This window comes from Cupressus sempervirens, chromosome 11 (genome assembly GCF_028749045.1).
Source record: "Cupressus sempervirens isolate cs-2001-9-10 chromosome 11, ASM2874904v1, whole genome shotgun sequence".
Taxonomy (NCBI): Eukaryota; Viridiplantae; Streptophyta; class Pinopsida; order Cupressales; family Cupressaceae; genus Cupressus; species Cupressus sempervirens.
In genome coordinates, this window is record NC_143128.1 from 472903802 (window position 1) to 472921753 (window position 17952).

General features: G+C 33.7%; 1 protein-coding gene across 5 annotated transcripts; it reads left to right on the plus strand.

Annotated features, from left to right (window-relative positions):
• The first annotated feature begins 10186 nt into the window (after positions 1 to 10186).
• On the plus strand, positions 10187 to 13890 carry LOC149530427 (heterogeneous nuclear ribonucleoprotein 1-like). Of its 5 annotated transcripts, none has more exons than XM_089810022.1 (3): positions 10187 to 10428; positions 12377 to 12607; positions 12711 to 13890. In XM_089810022.1, the coding sequence occupies exons 2-3, from the start codon at positions 12386 to 12388 to the stop codon at positions 13788 to 13790; spliced, it is 1302 nt and encodes a 433-aa protein (XP_089666148.1). In that variant the 5' UTR covers positions 10187 to 10428; positions 12377 to 12385; the 3' UTR covers positions 13791 to 13890. The 5 variants fall into 5 exon arrangements, with proteins under 5 accessions (XP_089666148.1, XP_089666145.1, XP_089666146.1 ...); XM_089810019.1 differs by having other exon boundaries at positions 10188 to 10428; positions 12350 to 12607; XM_089810020.1 differs by having other exon boundaries at positions 10419 to 10674; positions 12350 to 12607.
• Positions 13891 to 17952: the final 4062 nt, after the last annotated feature.

Here is a 17952-nt window from a genome sequence, read left to right on the forward strand (position 1 = left end):
AGTCATAGTATTAACAACTGTATTAAACTAAAATGTATCATCTATGACCTTATTGAGAAGGAGAAAGTAGGTGTGGATGGTATTATTAATAATTATGATCATAAGGCTTTCCAAGAACCTCTTCCTGGGTATGAAAAATGGGAAATTTCAAATGCTAAAAATGGTGATGCTCAGATCAATTACACTTACATGAACAATGGCAATGTCATTCACATGCTTGAGCATGCAAGTGAGGGGATTCACATGGTGAAACCTAAGTATGAAAAACCTAACTACAACTTAGATGTGGATGAGAGGCCTAAAGTTATCTTGAGAGGTTTTGGTTCTATAAAAAGACAAAATTTTAGTGAACACAAAACCATGATCATACTTAGGGGTACAAATTCTTCCTCACATGGTGAAACATTTAACTCTACTACTAGGAGTTAACCCTTGGTTTTCCTTAGAGGTGTGAATAGTGTTGGAAATAATAATGGGAAAGTAAACTCTGAGAGGGTGGGGGGGTGAATTTCACCACACATCCATCTCATAATTTAGCATATAAATTGAAATATCCAACTACACATTTGCATCCATAGCATGAAATGAAACAAGTAACACATGGAACAATAAATTGGTTACCCAGAAAGCCTCTTATGAGAAGGTCAAACTAGGGTGGGGATGACACCTACAAATCTTCACTATTGTAGTTGTAAAGTGTGGCCTATTATGGCTACAATGAGTTTGATCATAAACTATGATCTACCCTATGAGGGGTTTGCCTTGTTAAAGGCTTACAAAGACTATTAGGTCTCACCCAGTTAAAGGATTTCAACACCTTCTTAAAAGTGTGCCTTGTTAGAGGACTTAAACTTACAATAAAGCAAGCACTTGGTTAAGAGATTTACAAAATCCTATTAATACTACTATGTTAAGATATTTCCTCTGCATCACCTGTTAAAATGATTCAATACTATGATCCTTTGGTTATCACATTGTTACTAGATGTCAAATCTTCTCTTTCCTAATGAATCCTTGATCCTTTTGATCAAATATGTCTCCTCTTTATTTCCTCTGCTCTATTCTATTCTCTCTAACTTATTATACAATTCATATCATTGTCATAACCTCCATAGTCACCTTGAATGCTCTTTCTACACTTAGCATTCATCTCTCACACCTTCTCTCCTCGCATACAAACTCTTTTAGGTTTTTCCTCCTTAAGTAAGCATAGGTGGACTAGGGATAGATTAGAATCAACATCTATGGTTGATCCATATTCTTGCCTAAAACATCCCTTAATCTAATTGGTTGCATGTACTGCATAGGGGTTCTTAATATGAATCGATCCTTATCTTCTATAATTATAAAGCATTGCATATGTCGGCCAAAAAATGGTTTACATAGTAGTTTGTGCCACTACAAACAACTATGTCATAAACTATTCACTCAACATCAAAAGGCTTTGATGCTCAGCCATCATTATGTTTATAATGTTGTAACTTAGCTTCTTAACAATTTGACATGTACTATTTTCTTGACACCTACATCACTTGGCACACTGATCTGATTAGGATCTAGGACTATTACAGAGGAATGCTAATTTATTACATAGAGTTAATTTAAAACTTTTAATGAATCAAATTAACGTAAATGAAATAAGAGAACAACAAGATTAAGCTGATAAAAGAGACAATGAGAGAAAGAAGACGCAAACAATTTGATCTCGGAGTTCATCCGTATGGACTACGTCTCCGGGTCCAGCTCCAATAGGGGGACCGATCCGATTTGCTCCAAAATCAATTACAAGTGTACAAGATCTTCCCTTCAAGCACAATTGCAGCATTACTCTCCAATGTGCAGGAATAATCATCAAGTCTCCAAAATCATAATCTCCTTCTCATCACCTGGATGCCTTTCCAAAGCCTACTACCCCCATTTTATACATCAAATTTAGCCAAAAATGGGCTAAAACAATTAACTAACAAAATCCCCCATTTTGGTTACATATTTCGAATTTACCCCTTTTACCATTATTTGGATATGATTTGACACCAAAATTAAGGGTTTGTTTTCAACAAATACCCCTAATTAAATAAGCTTGGGCGGATTTGTTATGAATAGATAACAACTCTTCCCTTAATATTAGATATGCCATAAATAGCCCATTGGTTGGCCTTAATTTTTGGAGGCCAATGGTTAGGAGTTCAACTCCCATTATCTCATTCCTTTAATTCGAATTAAATAGCTATTTTAATTCAAATTTGAATGTTTTCCCTCTCTTTATGATTTCATGATGTCATGCTGATGTCATCGAAATCCATACTTTTACTGGAATTTGAAACCATCATAACTTTTATATCCGATCTCCGTTCTTGATGAAACGAACGCCATTGGAAAGCTTTTGATGAGCTCTTTCATTTGGAATCCATTGTCAAATACTTTTGAGATGATTATTTTTTCACCCTTTTATGACCTTTGGTCCCAGTTTGACCAAATTTTGACCAGTCATAATTTTTACACTTGAACTCCAATTTTGATCGTTCAAGTTATGTTGGAGTCAAAATTGTGAACACTTGTAATGATGTTGATTCTTGGAGCATTGGGGACATTTTACTTTTCAGTAATTTTCATCCCCTGGATCACACACACTAGCTTGCTCAATTTCTTTTGTTGTCTCGACACCTGGGAGACTCGACATGCATAGACTATTTGACACATACTAGTGCTTGGCACTAACTATCATATTGCTTGGTATGTATTGTTTGGCAACTGATGCTCAACATACACTACTCACTCAACATGCACTAAGTTTCTGCTAAGTAATGACTTAAGTGTTCTATCACTACCTTGTCAAAACAAAAATGAGATTAGCAATCTCCCTCTTTGACATGAGTGGAAAAAACACTTTATCATGCATATACACTCATACTATGAGCATAACTTAGAAAATATATATCTGTGACTCGACTCTCATACACAATTTCAAAACTTCAAAATTTTGCAAAATGGATGACTATCAGTCATGCTTCATAACTCCATTACTCCCCCTGGGTAAATATTTCATTGATGTTTTGTGTCTTCTTCTGATACTTCCACTTAGTAGATATGTATGATGAACTTCATATCTCAAAATTGTATTCCCCTTTCTTCATTTAAAAACCTCACTATCCCCCTTTATCAACAAAAAACCCCCCTTTTTGACACTAAGTCATTTAGGTTATAAAGTGTGTTTGTAAAAAAATTATTTATGGACCTCTATTATAATCTTTAGTTCTTCATCCCAATTGGTCCTGGCTACCTCTAGAGATTGATATTGAATGTCTAGCTGGGCAACAAGGTCAACTAAGCCATCATGAGTTGAAAGATGAGAATCTTTCTTCATCAAAGTCTTAGCATAGGTGAGATCCTTATGAAACACTTCCATGTGTGGAGTCAACATGGATTGGATGCTGATCAAGGTATCTTGAATGTTTGCATCTTGTGCTTGCATCTCGGCAAGCCTACCTTGTGTGGACAATAAATTCTGAAAATGAGCTTGGCTTTGACCAAGAGATAACTTAAGAGTAGTACCAATAGTTTGTAAATCTCCTTGTAGTTGGTCAATAGCCCTCTAAACTTCCTGTGTGAAAAGATTCACATCACATAGCTTGGTGTATAGAGAGAAAATGTTCTCTAACACCTTCTTCACACTCTCTATTTTGGTTGCTAAATCAACCCGTCTAAGTGAAATAGCACTAGATATCTTCTCTAGTACCTTTTTGTGAAATTTCCTTTTAAATCATTCTAAAAGTTTAACATTTGAGTCCAGGTCTTCATCCTTTATTTTGTCAACAATAGTGACAATTTTCTCAATTATGGGTTTTTCTTCATTCATCTTAGGGAGACTAAAAGAATCATAGAAAATGTCTTTTATCTCATGCAAAACTTGATTTTTCTTATACTCCCTTCTCATCATTTCTTGTGTCTTCTTTCTCTGTAGAGTTTCTTGTAGAATTCTCATCTCTTCAATTATGATGGTTGTCAGATCAAACTTGGGAAACTCAATCTCTTCATCTAGACTTACATCCTCAAAAGATGTATCTATTACACTCTTTGATGTGTTAGGACTAGGCCTTGATATCTACAGTGGTGTAGCAACTTTACTTGACCTTTGAAGAGTTTGACTATTAAGAGGAGATACAAAAATTAGTAGTGTGATTAATTTTTTTATTGCAATCTACTCCTTTGGTTTAGTAGTCAAAGCCGACTCTTCAGTCCTATTATCTTCCTTCACTTCATTGTAAACTTCACCTTGAATTTGTAGAGTAGGTGCAGGAATTTCCTCCTAACCTATGTGCACTTTAGTTCTATCCTTCTCAATAGTTACAATTATAGGAAAACCCAAACTATTTAGGCTAGGCAATGAATCTATTGACTGTGTCTCTGCCTCTTTCATTTAAAATACTACAATGGGCATTACAGATGGTGTATCAGCTGTAACAATAGTCTGTGCTAGGTTTGCACTTTGATCTCATTGAAGATCCTTTGTTTTTATCTCTTTCACTTATGTAGATTAAAGGGCTACATTGGATGTTTCTTGTGGTTTCTCTCCTGTAGATGTTAGTTATGCCTTCTCAATCTCATCAACTCTCACCATTACAAGATTCATGCATAGCTTTGTTATTGTGGTGGAGTCAGTTGATATCTTCTTCAAGTATTCCTCAGTCAAGGGATTAATATTCTTAGCTAATGTATCAAGTGCATCCTTGATGAGTATTAAGTCCTGTTGACTCACTTAGTTTGTGTTTGGTGGACTAACACTCGACACTTGTACATCTGGTACATCTTGTGTATCTTGTTTTTGTTCTTCATCTGTGGCCTCTTGTGTTGTCTCCTTAGTGTTATCCCTATTATCATCTTTATCTTGGTTATCATGTTCTCGCTCAGCTTTCTCTACCTCATCACCACTCTTAGGTTCCTCTACCTTATCATATGTTTTCTTCTCAGCAATTTGTTTCTTCTTAGTGGCTTGGTAGTTAACCCATAAATATCCTTCCAAAGAAATGTGCTTTGTGTCACCATTTCTTCAATCTTATTCCTTAAAATATTGAAAGCTCTATATTTGCGGGAAAATATCCCCTTATACTTATTCATGGATTTAGCCATCATCTTCTTATCCAAAGTAGGCATAAGTCTAGCTAACTGAGCCTCTCTTATTTGCTTCTCAGTGGCCAAATTGAATTTCCACTTTTTCTTAACTCTGTCATATAGACTCTTAGGTAATGAGTTGACAATATCTAGTGGAGTGGATCTGAAAGTAGTCATCATCTCATAAATGGTCTCTTCAACCTTATTTTTTCCTCACTCCCTATCTTATCAAAATCTACATACATCAACTTGACCTTTCATTTATATGATTCACCTTGCCAAGTCAACTTGAATACTCTTTTAATCAAACAATTTCCATCCCTTAATCCAGCTTGTATTAACCAATAAATTTATCAAACTTAATATGTTGACAATTAACTAATATATAATTGAGTACTTGGTCAACATAGAGGATTGCTTCGTTAACTAACCCAACTTTTTTAGAACAAGAGTTCTAACATTAATCAACCCAACTTGGTCAATATTGACTTCATGATGTCTTCCCTTTGTTAATCGACTGAGCTCCATCAATACAAACTTCGCTTCATTAACTAACTGATCTTGGTCAATACTATCTTTGAACTTGGTTATAACTGAAAGCTCGACATACATGGAAACTACCTTCGATGCCCAAGTGAGTTCGGCTAACATTGACTGCTTGATAAAGGCTTGACATTTTGTGTAACATCAAAGACAACCTAAAATTGAATAATTATTTTCAACAAAAGCTACTAATTTAAAATAAAGAGTAATATTCTCTATATGAAGTATTCAACCATAAGAGAAGATTTTAAGTTAGATATAGGTTAAGTAGCAAAGATTATATATGTGCTCTAAAATTGAATAGGTAGATTGCAATGTTACTAACTTTTCATATGTGCCTTTTAATAGTATTTTTTCATCTAAATTACTCAATCCCTTAATCATTAAGGTCTTTACTCATCATCTATTAAAAATGTTTTAAAAAACTATACTCCTAACTAGAATTTTGAGGTAGATCTCATCTCTCTTTAATTAAATATTATCTTGATGTTATTCTCTCTATTCATTCTTGATCTATAAACAATTTGATGTTGATTTCAAATTTTATATGGTCAAAGCATTTGTCAAGAAAAGAATCCTCTCTATCTACTCCTTTGTTAGCTAATGTGTTTACTTCTTTATTTCCTTCTTGATATGCATGTTTGATTATAGTTTATTCAAATTTATCTAGAGCTAGAACAATGTATTCAAGTTTTGAATTCAATTTGAAATTTGGAGTATTTCTTTTCTTAGTGCATATAAAATGATTTTGGAATCCCCTTCTATAATTAATTTTTTGATCTCCAATGTCATACTAAGATTTAGGCCTTCAATTAGAGCCTCTAGTTCTGCTAAAATTATTAGTTATTGGTCCTATATGTTTAGAATGCTTGGTTATCCAATTATTATTAGAATGAATAATGCAACCAAGACCCATAGGTCCTGGGTTATCTCTTGAGGCCCCATCAACATCGAGTTTGGTCCAACTAGTGGGTGGAGGTTCCCTTTTACAAGAGTTTCTAGCTAATTTGTTGGATTTTGCGTAGATTAGTAGAGGATCGATAATATTAAACCAATTATAATGCATTTTTTATTGCATTCAGAGAAAGACCCTTCTTTTGTTTGAGAACTTCTAATATAGTTACTAGTGTCTATAATGATTTATTCTATCTTATTAAGAAGCGCAGTTGAGTCTGTACTTTCATTACCAAAGATTCTTCTGTTTCTTTCCTTCCAAACTTCCCAAAGTAAAATTGAAGGGGAAATGTTCCAAAGTTTCTATATACTCTAGTTTTATCCATAGTTGGCAAGCTCTTTATAAGATTATTGAGATTATTTGGAAATATAGATGTCCAATTTTTTTTCTTGCATAACCATGTCTAACATTTGTTGGTATATGGACACTGAAAAAATAGTTGATCTATCGATTTTGAATCATTTTGACATATTGGGCATCTTGTTGGTCCCTTAAAGCCTCATTTAGTGAATTTATTTATTGTAAGGATTATGTCTTGCATAGCTTCCTTGGGAAAAATCCCTTCTTTTGGGAGGCATGCAGAATCCCAACAAAGATTGAGAGATATATCTATTTTATCACATTGTTGTGAATGTAAAATTATTTCATATCCTCTTTTAACAATATAATTACCATTTTGTGATGGATCTCAAATTAATTTATCTGGTCTATCTTTATGGTTGGCTATTCTATTACTCAAAAAATATTTATTAATCTATTTTTCCTGGGTCAAAAGATTTGTTTCCTTAATGGATTTCCAATGCCAGTCACTCTTTTGATTGTCTTGGTAGAATTGTTTATATACATAAACTTGTTTGCCCCAAATATTAGTAAGAATGGATTTAATATTATCTTCTAAATTTAAGTTATTCGGTGACACAATCCATCCCAAGGGTCTTCCCAGAGTAAGACATCTCTACCTAGGCCGATATCACAACCAAGATTTTTGTAAAGGATAGGAAGACATTGTAACATAAAGTTCCAGATTCTAGATCCCTCAAGTGGATTTTCATCCAAAATAGAGAAATAGGATCTGAATTATAGAGATATTTATTAAATAATATTTTTCCCCATTTACTATCATGCTCTTTGAACATTGTCCAAACTAGCTGTGCTCCCAATGCTTCATTTTGTCAACACAAATTTTTTATACCTAAGCCTTCTACTCCTTTGGGTCTACAAATTTTGTCTCATTTAATTAAGGATTTTCTTTTCTTTTCATTTGTACCTTTCTAAAAGAAGTCTTTAAGTTTTTTTATCTAAAGCTTTCTTCACTCCTTTAGGAAGCGGCAAACATGACACTTGTGCATGGGTATAGTTGATATTATTGATTTAATCATAGCAAATCTTCCATTTTTTGTTAACCATTTACCTTTCCAATTTTCCAAGTTTTTACTTGATTTGTCCTTAATAAGGTTCCAAGTTTTATTGTCTTTAGATCCTTTTGTTGGTATGTTTTTCATTGCACCAAAAGCTCGAGCTGTCAATGAATATCACAAACACCAAACTTACCCAGATCTACAAGAGGTGGTTAAGCCATGTCACGAACCTCAAAGGAGGTGCTGACCACCAAGTCAACAATCTCCCCCTCAACACCAACTGAGGGTTTTGCACCAACGGAATGAAGGAGACCTCCTAAGATTCAAACTCATGACCTAAGGCTCTAATACCAATTGTTGGCATGTTTGTCATTGAGCCAAAATCTCAAGCTATCAATGAACGCCACAAACACCAGAATTACCCAAATCCATGAGAGGCAGTTAAACCATGTCGCAAACCCTGAAGGAGGTGCTGACCACCAAGTCAACACCCTTATCTAATTAGATCCCTAAGTATTTACAAGAAAACTTACCTTGTTTGTAATCCATAATGTTACAAATGTTTATTTCTGATTCGAGAGGAGTGTTAATGAAAATAAATTCTCATTTATTTGGGTTAACTCTTTGTCCTGGCCCTCCATTTAAGTAGAAATAACCTATTTAAAAATTCATAGCTTCTTCTATTGTACTTTCTCCAAGGAGGATGGTATCATCTGCAAAATATTGGTGTGTTACTTTAGGGATATCCTCTATAACTGTGATTCCTCAAATTGTCCTACTTGTTTATGCCTCTTTAGTAGCTCTACCAAATGCTTCAGCAATGATTATGAAAAGAAAAGGAGATAAAGGATCTCTTATCTAATCCCTCTAGATATATTGAATTATCCATTAATGAGAAGATATATTTTAGGTGTTGAAATACACTCGAAGATTAGGTCTATCTGTTGCTTAGAGAAGCCAGAAGATTCCATGCTTGTACAGAAAAAGCGCCAATCCACCTTATCATAGGTCTCTTGAATGTATAATTTCTTTATTGCTCTGTATTGAATGGATCAATTCTTGAATAATTATGATACCATCAAAAATTGATCTATTAGGTACAAAGCCCATTTATTTCTCATAAATTAGTCTACAAAGGACTTTTTTAGTCTATTTGCTAATGCTTTATAATAAATTTTATAAATAGTATTACATATAGCTATAGGTTTGAAATCTCCCGGATCCTCATAATCTGATTTTTTGGTATTAATTTAAATTTATTTTTTAATTTTGTAATAGTTTTGAAATTAAAGTTTTAGTTTTTAGAGTTCATTTATATACAATTGTTTTAAAAAATCTTTTAAGAAATTAGAATTGCAATGAGTATGAGAGAAGAACAATTTTTTTAGAAATTAAGTTTGTGATTCTTTTTATTATTATTATTTATTTGATCAAAAAGATATTATATTTTTAATGAATTTTAGATTCTCAAGACATTAACATAGATTTTTATTCAAAAATTCATTTGAACCACTTTAAAGAAAAACATCTCTATCAAATCTAGAAGCAAGAGTCTTATGTAGAGTAGAACAATCTCTATTAATGTAAAATAAAATATGAACACACAAATAGAAGTATGTACTATAGACTATAAAATATGACTATAAATTAGAACATAATATAAGATTGTAAAATATAAAGACCAAAATAAAAGCACATATTCTAAACAAGTACTATTTGCAAAGAACATATGCCCATCCTATAAAGAATACATTATAACATTGTTCCTTATAAAACAAAGACGAAAATAAGAGCACATATACTAAACAACCACTGTTTGCAAAGAACATATGTCCATTCTATAAAGAATACATTATAACATTACTTCTTATAAAACAAATATTTTATAATATTTTATACATTCCACTTCTTGAAACTTTAATAGATTTTCCTATCAACTCTTTACAAGACAAATGTACATAACCTCCAACTCACTTTCTCCCATCCTAATATGCTTCTCAGCTTTAGTTGTTATAAATCAACAATTTAAAAAACCATAGATATGCTTATTCTAATTCTAATAAATAAATGGTTATAAATGTAACTCAATTTTTTTTTAAACGACTGATCCTGGAATATGACCGTGTGCTTAAATAAAGGGCCACAGAATCTGATAGTGGATAAACAAACGGTCACAGGGAATCTCCCCCGTCTCCAATAAATGAATCTGATTCTCTCCCATCTTTGCCTGGCCCCTACAAAATCAGTGAAAAAGAAGAAATAGGCCAATGGGCATCTTTGGGTAGAGTACTTGTCAAGTAAAACGAGAGTACATAAAGCAATTTGTTCTTTTGCTGTTCTTTATTTTTAATTTTTTAGGGGGGGGCATCTGCGTTATTCCAAAGCTCAATTGTGCTATTCTTGTTCTTTTCGGGGCCTGTTTTATAGATTTGTTCGTGATCTGAGCTTCCGGGCGCTGTTCCAGTAAGTTTTTCCTTCTCAAAATCTTTTTTCAGTGCAGATCTGCGCTTTGATTACTGGTGTACATGTATCTGTCCAAAGATCTCGTCAATATTGTTTCTAGCTAATTTTGTCTACATGGTGCTGGGTTCGAGTCCCTGTGTGCTATTCTTCTGAATTTGAATTTTGGCCTCTTTTAACATTGTTCTCTTGTTCATAGATTTGATAATTGAATTCATAGTTCCGATACCATTCTCACATAATTGCCAGGTAGGCCAAATTGAGCTAAATTTTGTGTTAATTGATTTTTTTGTAAATGCTTGATTTATGATGGTGTTCAAAGCATGGAAAAATGTACCTGGTCTGTATCTAATTCAAGCTAACGCTGGGCTGATTTGTATAGATAGACATTAAGTGGAAGAAAATTGTCAAAACTAACAGGGTTCACTTTTTTTTTTTAAGAACCAAGCTTCTGAATTTGGCTTAGAACAACTTTAATGCATGATAACCTCAACGCACAGAGGCACCACGAAGCAATGTTAGTACCTGAGAGGATTACAATGCTAACAAACTTGCATCCCAAAGCCCAACCGCAGTAAATATCTTATTTTATATTGCAGATTGTTTACAACTCTTGTGTTTATTTAAGCTGTACATGAGATTTACAAGTTTATTGCAATCACACTAGCTTCTTACAAGCAAACAAGAAACAATAATTGGAGGATCAATAGTCACAACTTAAAATCCACCTTTTACAAAGAGACAAATACAATTAATGGAAGATCAAGAGTCACAATTTAGAATTCTACAAACATGTCCCTCTTGAAATTTGAACAAGATCTTCAAAATGAAAACTCCTTGCTTCAACCAAATTAAACCCGTTGAACTCTGCACTCAATGTCTTCATTATTCCTAAGCCCGGGGAAATAAAAAAGTGTTGAATTTGATCAGGTTGTTTGTGGAGTCAATTCCCTGATGAGCTTTTCCAGTGTCTTGGGACGTTTGTAATAGACCGGTACGGTGGCCTATGAGATGTTCATAGATTTATAGTGTGAGGAGGGTGGGGTTATGTTGTGCATTTGTTAGTGTTTTTTTTAGAAAACTTGAAAATATGATTACTTTTTCCACACTTTTATTGTGATAATACAAAATTCTGGCTAGACCCTGGATTGGTAATTTAGTATGCAAGCCTTGATTTGTAATTATGACTTGGAGTTGTTAGCTTGCAGTTCAGATGTTTAATTTGGTCTTATTTGTCCTGGTGACAGAGATTAGACATCTCAATCTGGTCGCTTGTCTTTGTCATGGAAACAATCTGAAATCCAATATATATCTATAGACCCCCGTCTTGGGGTGCAATTCTGAATATATTTTGTTGGACTTTTTCATGGGCAAATTAGGATTAGAAATTAGGATCACCCGTTCCTTGTAGGGGTGCTCTATCACTGAGCTACTGGCTCATTTGGTCACTGATTAATCTGTGGTTCGGGTGGTTCGTTTCCAACACCTCCCTTGAGTCACATGGAATGTGGTGTGGCCCTTGTGACCTGAATCTGATACTATATTCAATGTTTTTATGTACTAATTGGGATCTGAACTTAGGACCACCATTTGCTACTAGGTACTTTAATATTGAATTACCAGCCCACTTGATCATCAATCAAACTTTAATTGGGATGCAACTTATTGCTAAGGAATTTAAAGTTTGAATTTCTTATACAAAATTTGATCAGTCTTATCGATCTCTCTTTAAATAGGAGCATGTGAAGATTGTAATGTGTTCATGACACGAAATTACTGTTATATATGAAAGTGAACATTTGACAATGATCACGATCGTTGAAAATTCAAATTATTCTTCTGTTATAAAGATGCTGGTTGACTCACAGTTTTCTAATTATGAATTGGCTTAGTTTTTTTTTATTGTTCACTACTTGTGATACAGACTTGGTGATTAAATTGTATAAAGCAGCAACCTGACATGGATTCAGACCAGGGGAAGATCTTTATTGGTGGCATCTCTTGGGAAACAACAGAGGAGCGAGTCAAAGAATATTTTAGAGCATTTGGAGATGTTGTGGAAGTAGTGATTATGAAGGACAAAATAACAGGGCGAGCTCGGGGTTTTGGCTTTGTGGTTTTTGCAGATCCATCTGTTGCAGACAGGGTTGTGTTGGAAAAACACATGATCGATGGCCGAACGGTAAGATCTTTGTGTAGTCTACAAGAGAGGTCTAGAAGAGAGAGTGTTGTCAAATTATGACTAGTTAGTTATCTTTGTTTTTTTCCTTTCAAATATTATTTAGGTGGAAGCGAAAAAAGCAGTCCCCAGAGATGAGCAGCATAGCATGACTAGGAGAAACAATGGCGGCCATGTGCCAGCCAGTCAAAGTAGGACAAAGAAGATATTTGTTGGTGGCTTAGCACCTTCTGTTACTGAGAATGAGTTTAGAAATTATTTTCAGCAGTTTGGTACAATTACCGATGTGGTTGTAATGTATGATCACAGCACTCAGAGACCTCGAGGATTTGGCTTCATCACTTATGACTCGGAAGATGCTGTGGAGGTTGTTGTGCAAAAGCCCTTTCATGAGTTCAATGGAAAGATGGTAGAGGTCAAGCGGTCGATCCCCAAGGAACAATCTACTGGGAATGCCAGGTATCCTGCAGGAGGAGGTCGAGGAAGGAATTATGGATATGGCTTCAATTCGAGTGTGGCAGGATCCTATGGGCCTAGAATGAATACTAAGCATGTTGTTGCTCCAGGAGGTAGAGGTGGGTTCACTTCATATGGATCTACTGGAAGTGGATACAATGCACCTGGGGCTGGCTATGGAAATGGTGTAGGATATGGACCTACAATGAATGGAGGCAGCTATGGCAGTTCTTCTTTTCGAACCAACCCAACCTATTCTACCAGCACAGTTGGCACTTATGGAGAAGCTCCCACTGGCTATGGCAATCCAGCAACCGGAGCTTATAACAACAATCCAGCTCCAGTGAGAAATATGTGGGGTAATGGAACTATACCTTATGGTGGAGGAAATGGGAGCATAAGTGGTTACGGTGGAGGTGCAGCATGGGGCTTAGGTCAAGGTAGTAATAACCAGGAAAATGGAAGTGTTGCTGGGTATGCAAGTGGCTATGGAAGCTTTGAAAATAACTATGGCTCAAGTGCCGGTGCTTATCCAGCACAAAATAGTGGGTATGGAACTGAAGTGGCAACATATAGCTCAACAACAGGGGCCTATGGAGGTGTATACACTGATAGTTACAGCAACTCTGCTTATGGAGACTCAACTTGGAGATCAAAACCATCTGATCCTGTTGGAGCACATTCAGTAGGCTATGGGCTAAGCACAGTCAGAGATGGGTTGCATAAATAAACCCGGGCAACATACATTTAGGCTATTGAGATAAACCTACCGATGGATATAGAGGTGAGACAATCAATATGATTCAGATATATTTTATATTTTTCTTTTACAGTGTTAGTTTTCAGAGGCAAGTTTGTTTCAGGTCTTTTTCATGGATCAATTAGGATTTGTCTCAGCTTCATGCTTAATCATACTTTTTAAAAATGTTTTGTTGTTTTCTACTTCAAAATGTACAGATCATATCAAATGTTAAATTTTTTGTAAAAATCTATTATATTTTCTATTTTTAAAAATTCGATCAACAGTACATTTTGTATGCACAGATCATAACAAATGTTAAAATTATCGTAAAAATCTATTATATTTTCCATTTTTAAAATTTGATCAACAGTACATTTTGCATTTTGCATGGAGAATAGCCACATCCCATTATAATGTGAAATGCCTATGCATATACTATACTGAGTGCTAATTAGAATAAGATTACATTTATGCTTGCCTGTTTTTTTGGTTGAGAGGACAGTACGGTCTCTCTAATCTTTTGAAGCTGAGGCGATCTGATTGATACTGCAATTATTTGGAGTTTTTCTGCAGCTGAGATACACTAAATATATCACTGATGTAATGTTTATGGTTTGTGTATTTCAGCACTTTAGATAGTACTATCCAATGCATACACTGACCAAGGAATGGAAATTTCCGTGTGTGAAATTAATTATAAGTATTTTGGTTTGGGTCATGTTTTGGTTCTTAATTTTAGCTGACGTTACAGTCAGATTTAATGATCAGGTTAGGCTTTAGATTTTCAGTCACATTGTGAGTGACTTGGTCGGTGTCTCAACATGTAACCTGAACTGTATATCTGATTCAATTAGGTATATTCTCTAGTTTTGTATGGGTTTCTGCAACTTCTGTAAAGGCAATTGTATTAAATATTGGTCCAAACAAGCTTCTAGTTGTATCTTTTTTTTCCCTCTTTCAATTCTATTTTGAACTGTTCATGATAAACTGATGGGCAGAATATAATCTTATTGAATATCTTATGCCCTCAATGATCAAGTGATTGATATTGTTTTCAAGTATTCTTGTGTCATATCCTGTAGAGCAACACGCAGGATGAACATTAATCACAGAGATAATGTTGCAAGGATTATATCCTGTTTTAAGGATGTCCAGTAAGAATTTGAATGTGGTGCTGAATGAAACAAAGGAATTCTGGTTTTGAATAAATCAAATTATAATATGTATAATGATGTTTGTTAAATTTTAGTTTCCTTTTAACACTATATCTACATTTTATGTTGGTACCTTTTTACAATTTTCAGTATGGCTCACTAGCGAAATCTGTGAAAGGCATTATTTCGGGTATTATTTGGGTCATTATTTTTCACGGTACGTAGTGTTGTTGAGATCATTGCGAAGGGAGCAATGGTCACTATCTGCTAAGTCTTGGTGAGGTCAGTTTTTCCAATCTACTAATAGGATGTGCATGCTCAATTCTCCCTTGCTATGCCTTTTGGTTTGGTCAATACTCTACAGTATAAAAGTGAAATTGCTCGAGTATGAGCCTTGAGGCTTTTGCAGCTCACCTCTTTTTTTTCACAATCCCTATTGTCTTATTGCTTATTAAGTATATATAATATATTGTTATTTATTAAGCATATATAACAATAAAAAATATTTAGAATTTTTTTAATTCAATTTGAAATTAAAATACAGCATTCTTTACCATAGTTTCTCATTATTTCTTACCTTACATTTCTCTCCTTATCTTTTAACTCACTTTAATTATGTTATGTTTTTATGTATGATGAACATGCAAATGACATGTTCTCTCCTAAAAGTGGGAACAATGCCTAAACTTTGTCTTTGTCTATCTTTATTTGCACTTTCTTCAAAGTAGTCTTAAGTCTTGTATTCTTCTATTTACCATCTTGGATCAGAACTATGATTATATAAATAATAATAATAGAGGAGACGTTCTTGAACATGGTTATGGTTGTCAATTTGAAATATTTGTTACATACACCAATAAGCTAAACATTAATCTTACAAAAGAGTCAATTTCTACATGCAAAAGGACAGACTTGAATTTGATGGGTTAGGTGCAACACACGATCTAGTTCTCTATGGAAAAATATTGTGGATACAAAGAAGTGCAAACGAGATCGTTTGCATGGGAGAGCAATTAATGGATGCTAGATAACAGTTGACTGATGTATCAAATAGGTCAAAACCAAGTGTTTGGCCATATAATACTACATGAATGCTAAGTGTGGAGTTTAAGCATTATAGTTTGGCCTAACTTCAATATGTCTTTTAATATATATAAACCATGCATCCCAAAGTAAATATGCAATAGAAGAGAATGCTATTTATTTAACCTTGAGCAATTAATTGCCATAAATTTAAGTTTAGCTTAGGTTTTAAAGCTTAGAAGTTGTTAAACCAAACAACAAAAATAATTGACAGGAACAATTGGGATTTCCTATGTAAATTAGCATTCAAAAAAATTGCTGAAGTGATGTTTGTTGTCCATAATTTTGAATTTACAAAATTAAGACAGTACTAAGATTTTTTTAAAGAATTCATAGTTTTCCTCTCTAAGATAGGCATGTTGAGATTAGTTCTAGAATGCAATGAGTTGTACCTTGCTTCGGTCTTAGCTTTTTGTCCCTTGGGTGTTGATTTTCAAAAAAAAATTGTCAAGTATTTCTTGGTTATTTTGGCAATTTCAAGTTTTATTTTCATGATTACAAGTACTTGATCTTACTTGGTCTTGAACTTGTAATTACTTTACCTTTATTTTGATCTTTTTAATCTCTTTAACATCTTTGATCTTTGATCTTTTTTTAAGGATCTTGGCTCATCCAATACAAGTTTCATTGAAGGCGCAAATTTTGTTTAAGAGAAAATAGATCTTAAAATACTAGTCGTCGGGTTTTAAGATTGATATATCTTCAAGTCATTTTTGTCTAGGTATGATACTTTCTTGCTTATGTTGTTCATTTTTAAGGTTTTTTTTGAAATGGTGCAATGTTTCTATCATGTAAACAAATGCAATATTTTACGATTGCACCAATTCTTCTCAAACTAGCTTCTCAATTGGAGGATATATTGATTGTTGAAATTACCATCCCTTGTGAGTAATTCCAATCTTGAAATTATAAGTTTATGATTTTTCAATATACACAATCAAGTTTCTAAAATCCAACTACATATTTAATTCCCAAATGAGAATGTTCTTTCTAGCCTGGTTGAAATTTTGAGGATTAATTATGTAATTAAATATTGGGAAGACCATTCTCATTTGGGAATTAAATGTGTAATTTTTATTTAGAAAATTGATTGCTTATAAGTAAATATCATGTACTTAGAATTTCAAGATTGAGATTACAAGGGACATTACTTTCACCAATCATTATTTTCTCAAAATAAGAAGCTAGTTCGAGAAAAATAAATAGTTGGAAGAATTGGAAACAATTGGAAAATCTTGCATTTGCTTACATTACAAAAACATTGCAACAATTCAAACAGAGTCTCACAAATGAACAACAAAAACAATAAAATATTATATCTAGACAAAAATGACCTAAAGAAATATCAATCTTAAGAAGAGTCCAATGGTAACAACCAATGCCCAAATGCAATGGCACCAAAGTTAGGAAAAATGAAAATGCCCAAAAGAGGTGAATGATTCCAATCTCTTCTAAACAAAAATTAAAATCCCAAGACTTTGAATTAACATTTGATGCAAAAAGTGTAGAAACAAATGGACATACATGGAAGAAATATAGATAAAAATGATAGAAATGAAAAAGTTTGAGTTTGACTACATCTCTACTACTCATGTTTGCACATCTAAGACTTGGTCTTTTCTTTGTATGTTGAAGAAATGCAAGAGAAAATTGCAATGAACTTGTTAAAACCTATATTTTGGCTTTGCTAGGGAACAAAATGTATTAGCCCCAACTGATATAACTAAGAATGTTATGAAGGTATGTGAAAGAGGCATAGTAGTTGTTATGTTGTCAATGATGTCAAGTCTTAGTTGGCTAGACATTATGTTAATTTAGTAGAGTACCATATCATTTGATTGATAAAGAGGATTTGAAGAAAGTATGATGATGACATAGTTGATAAGTATGGTATTCAATGGGCACTTGAATGA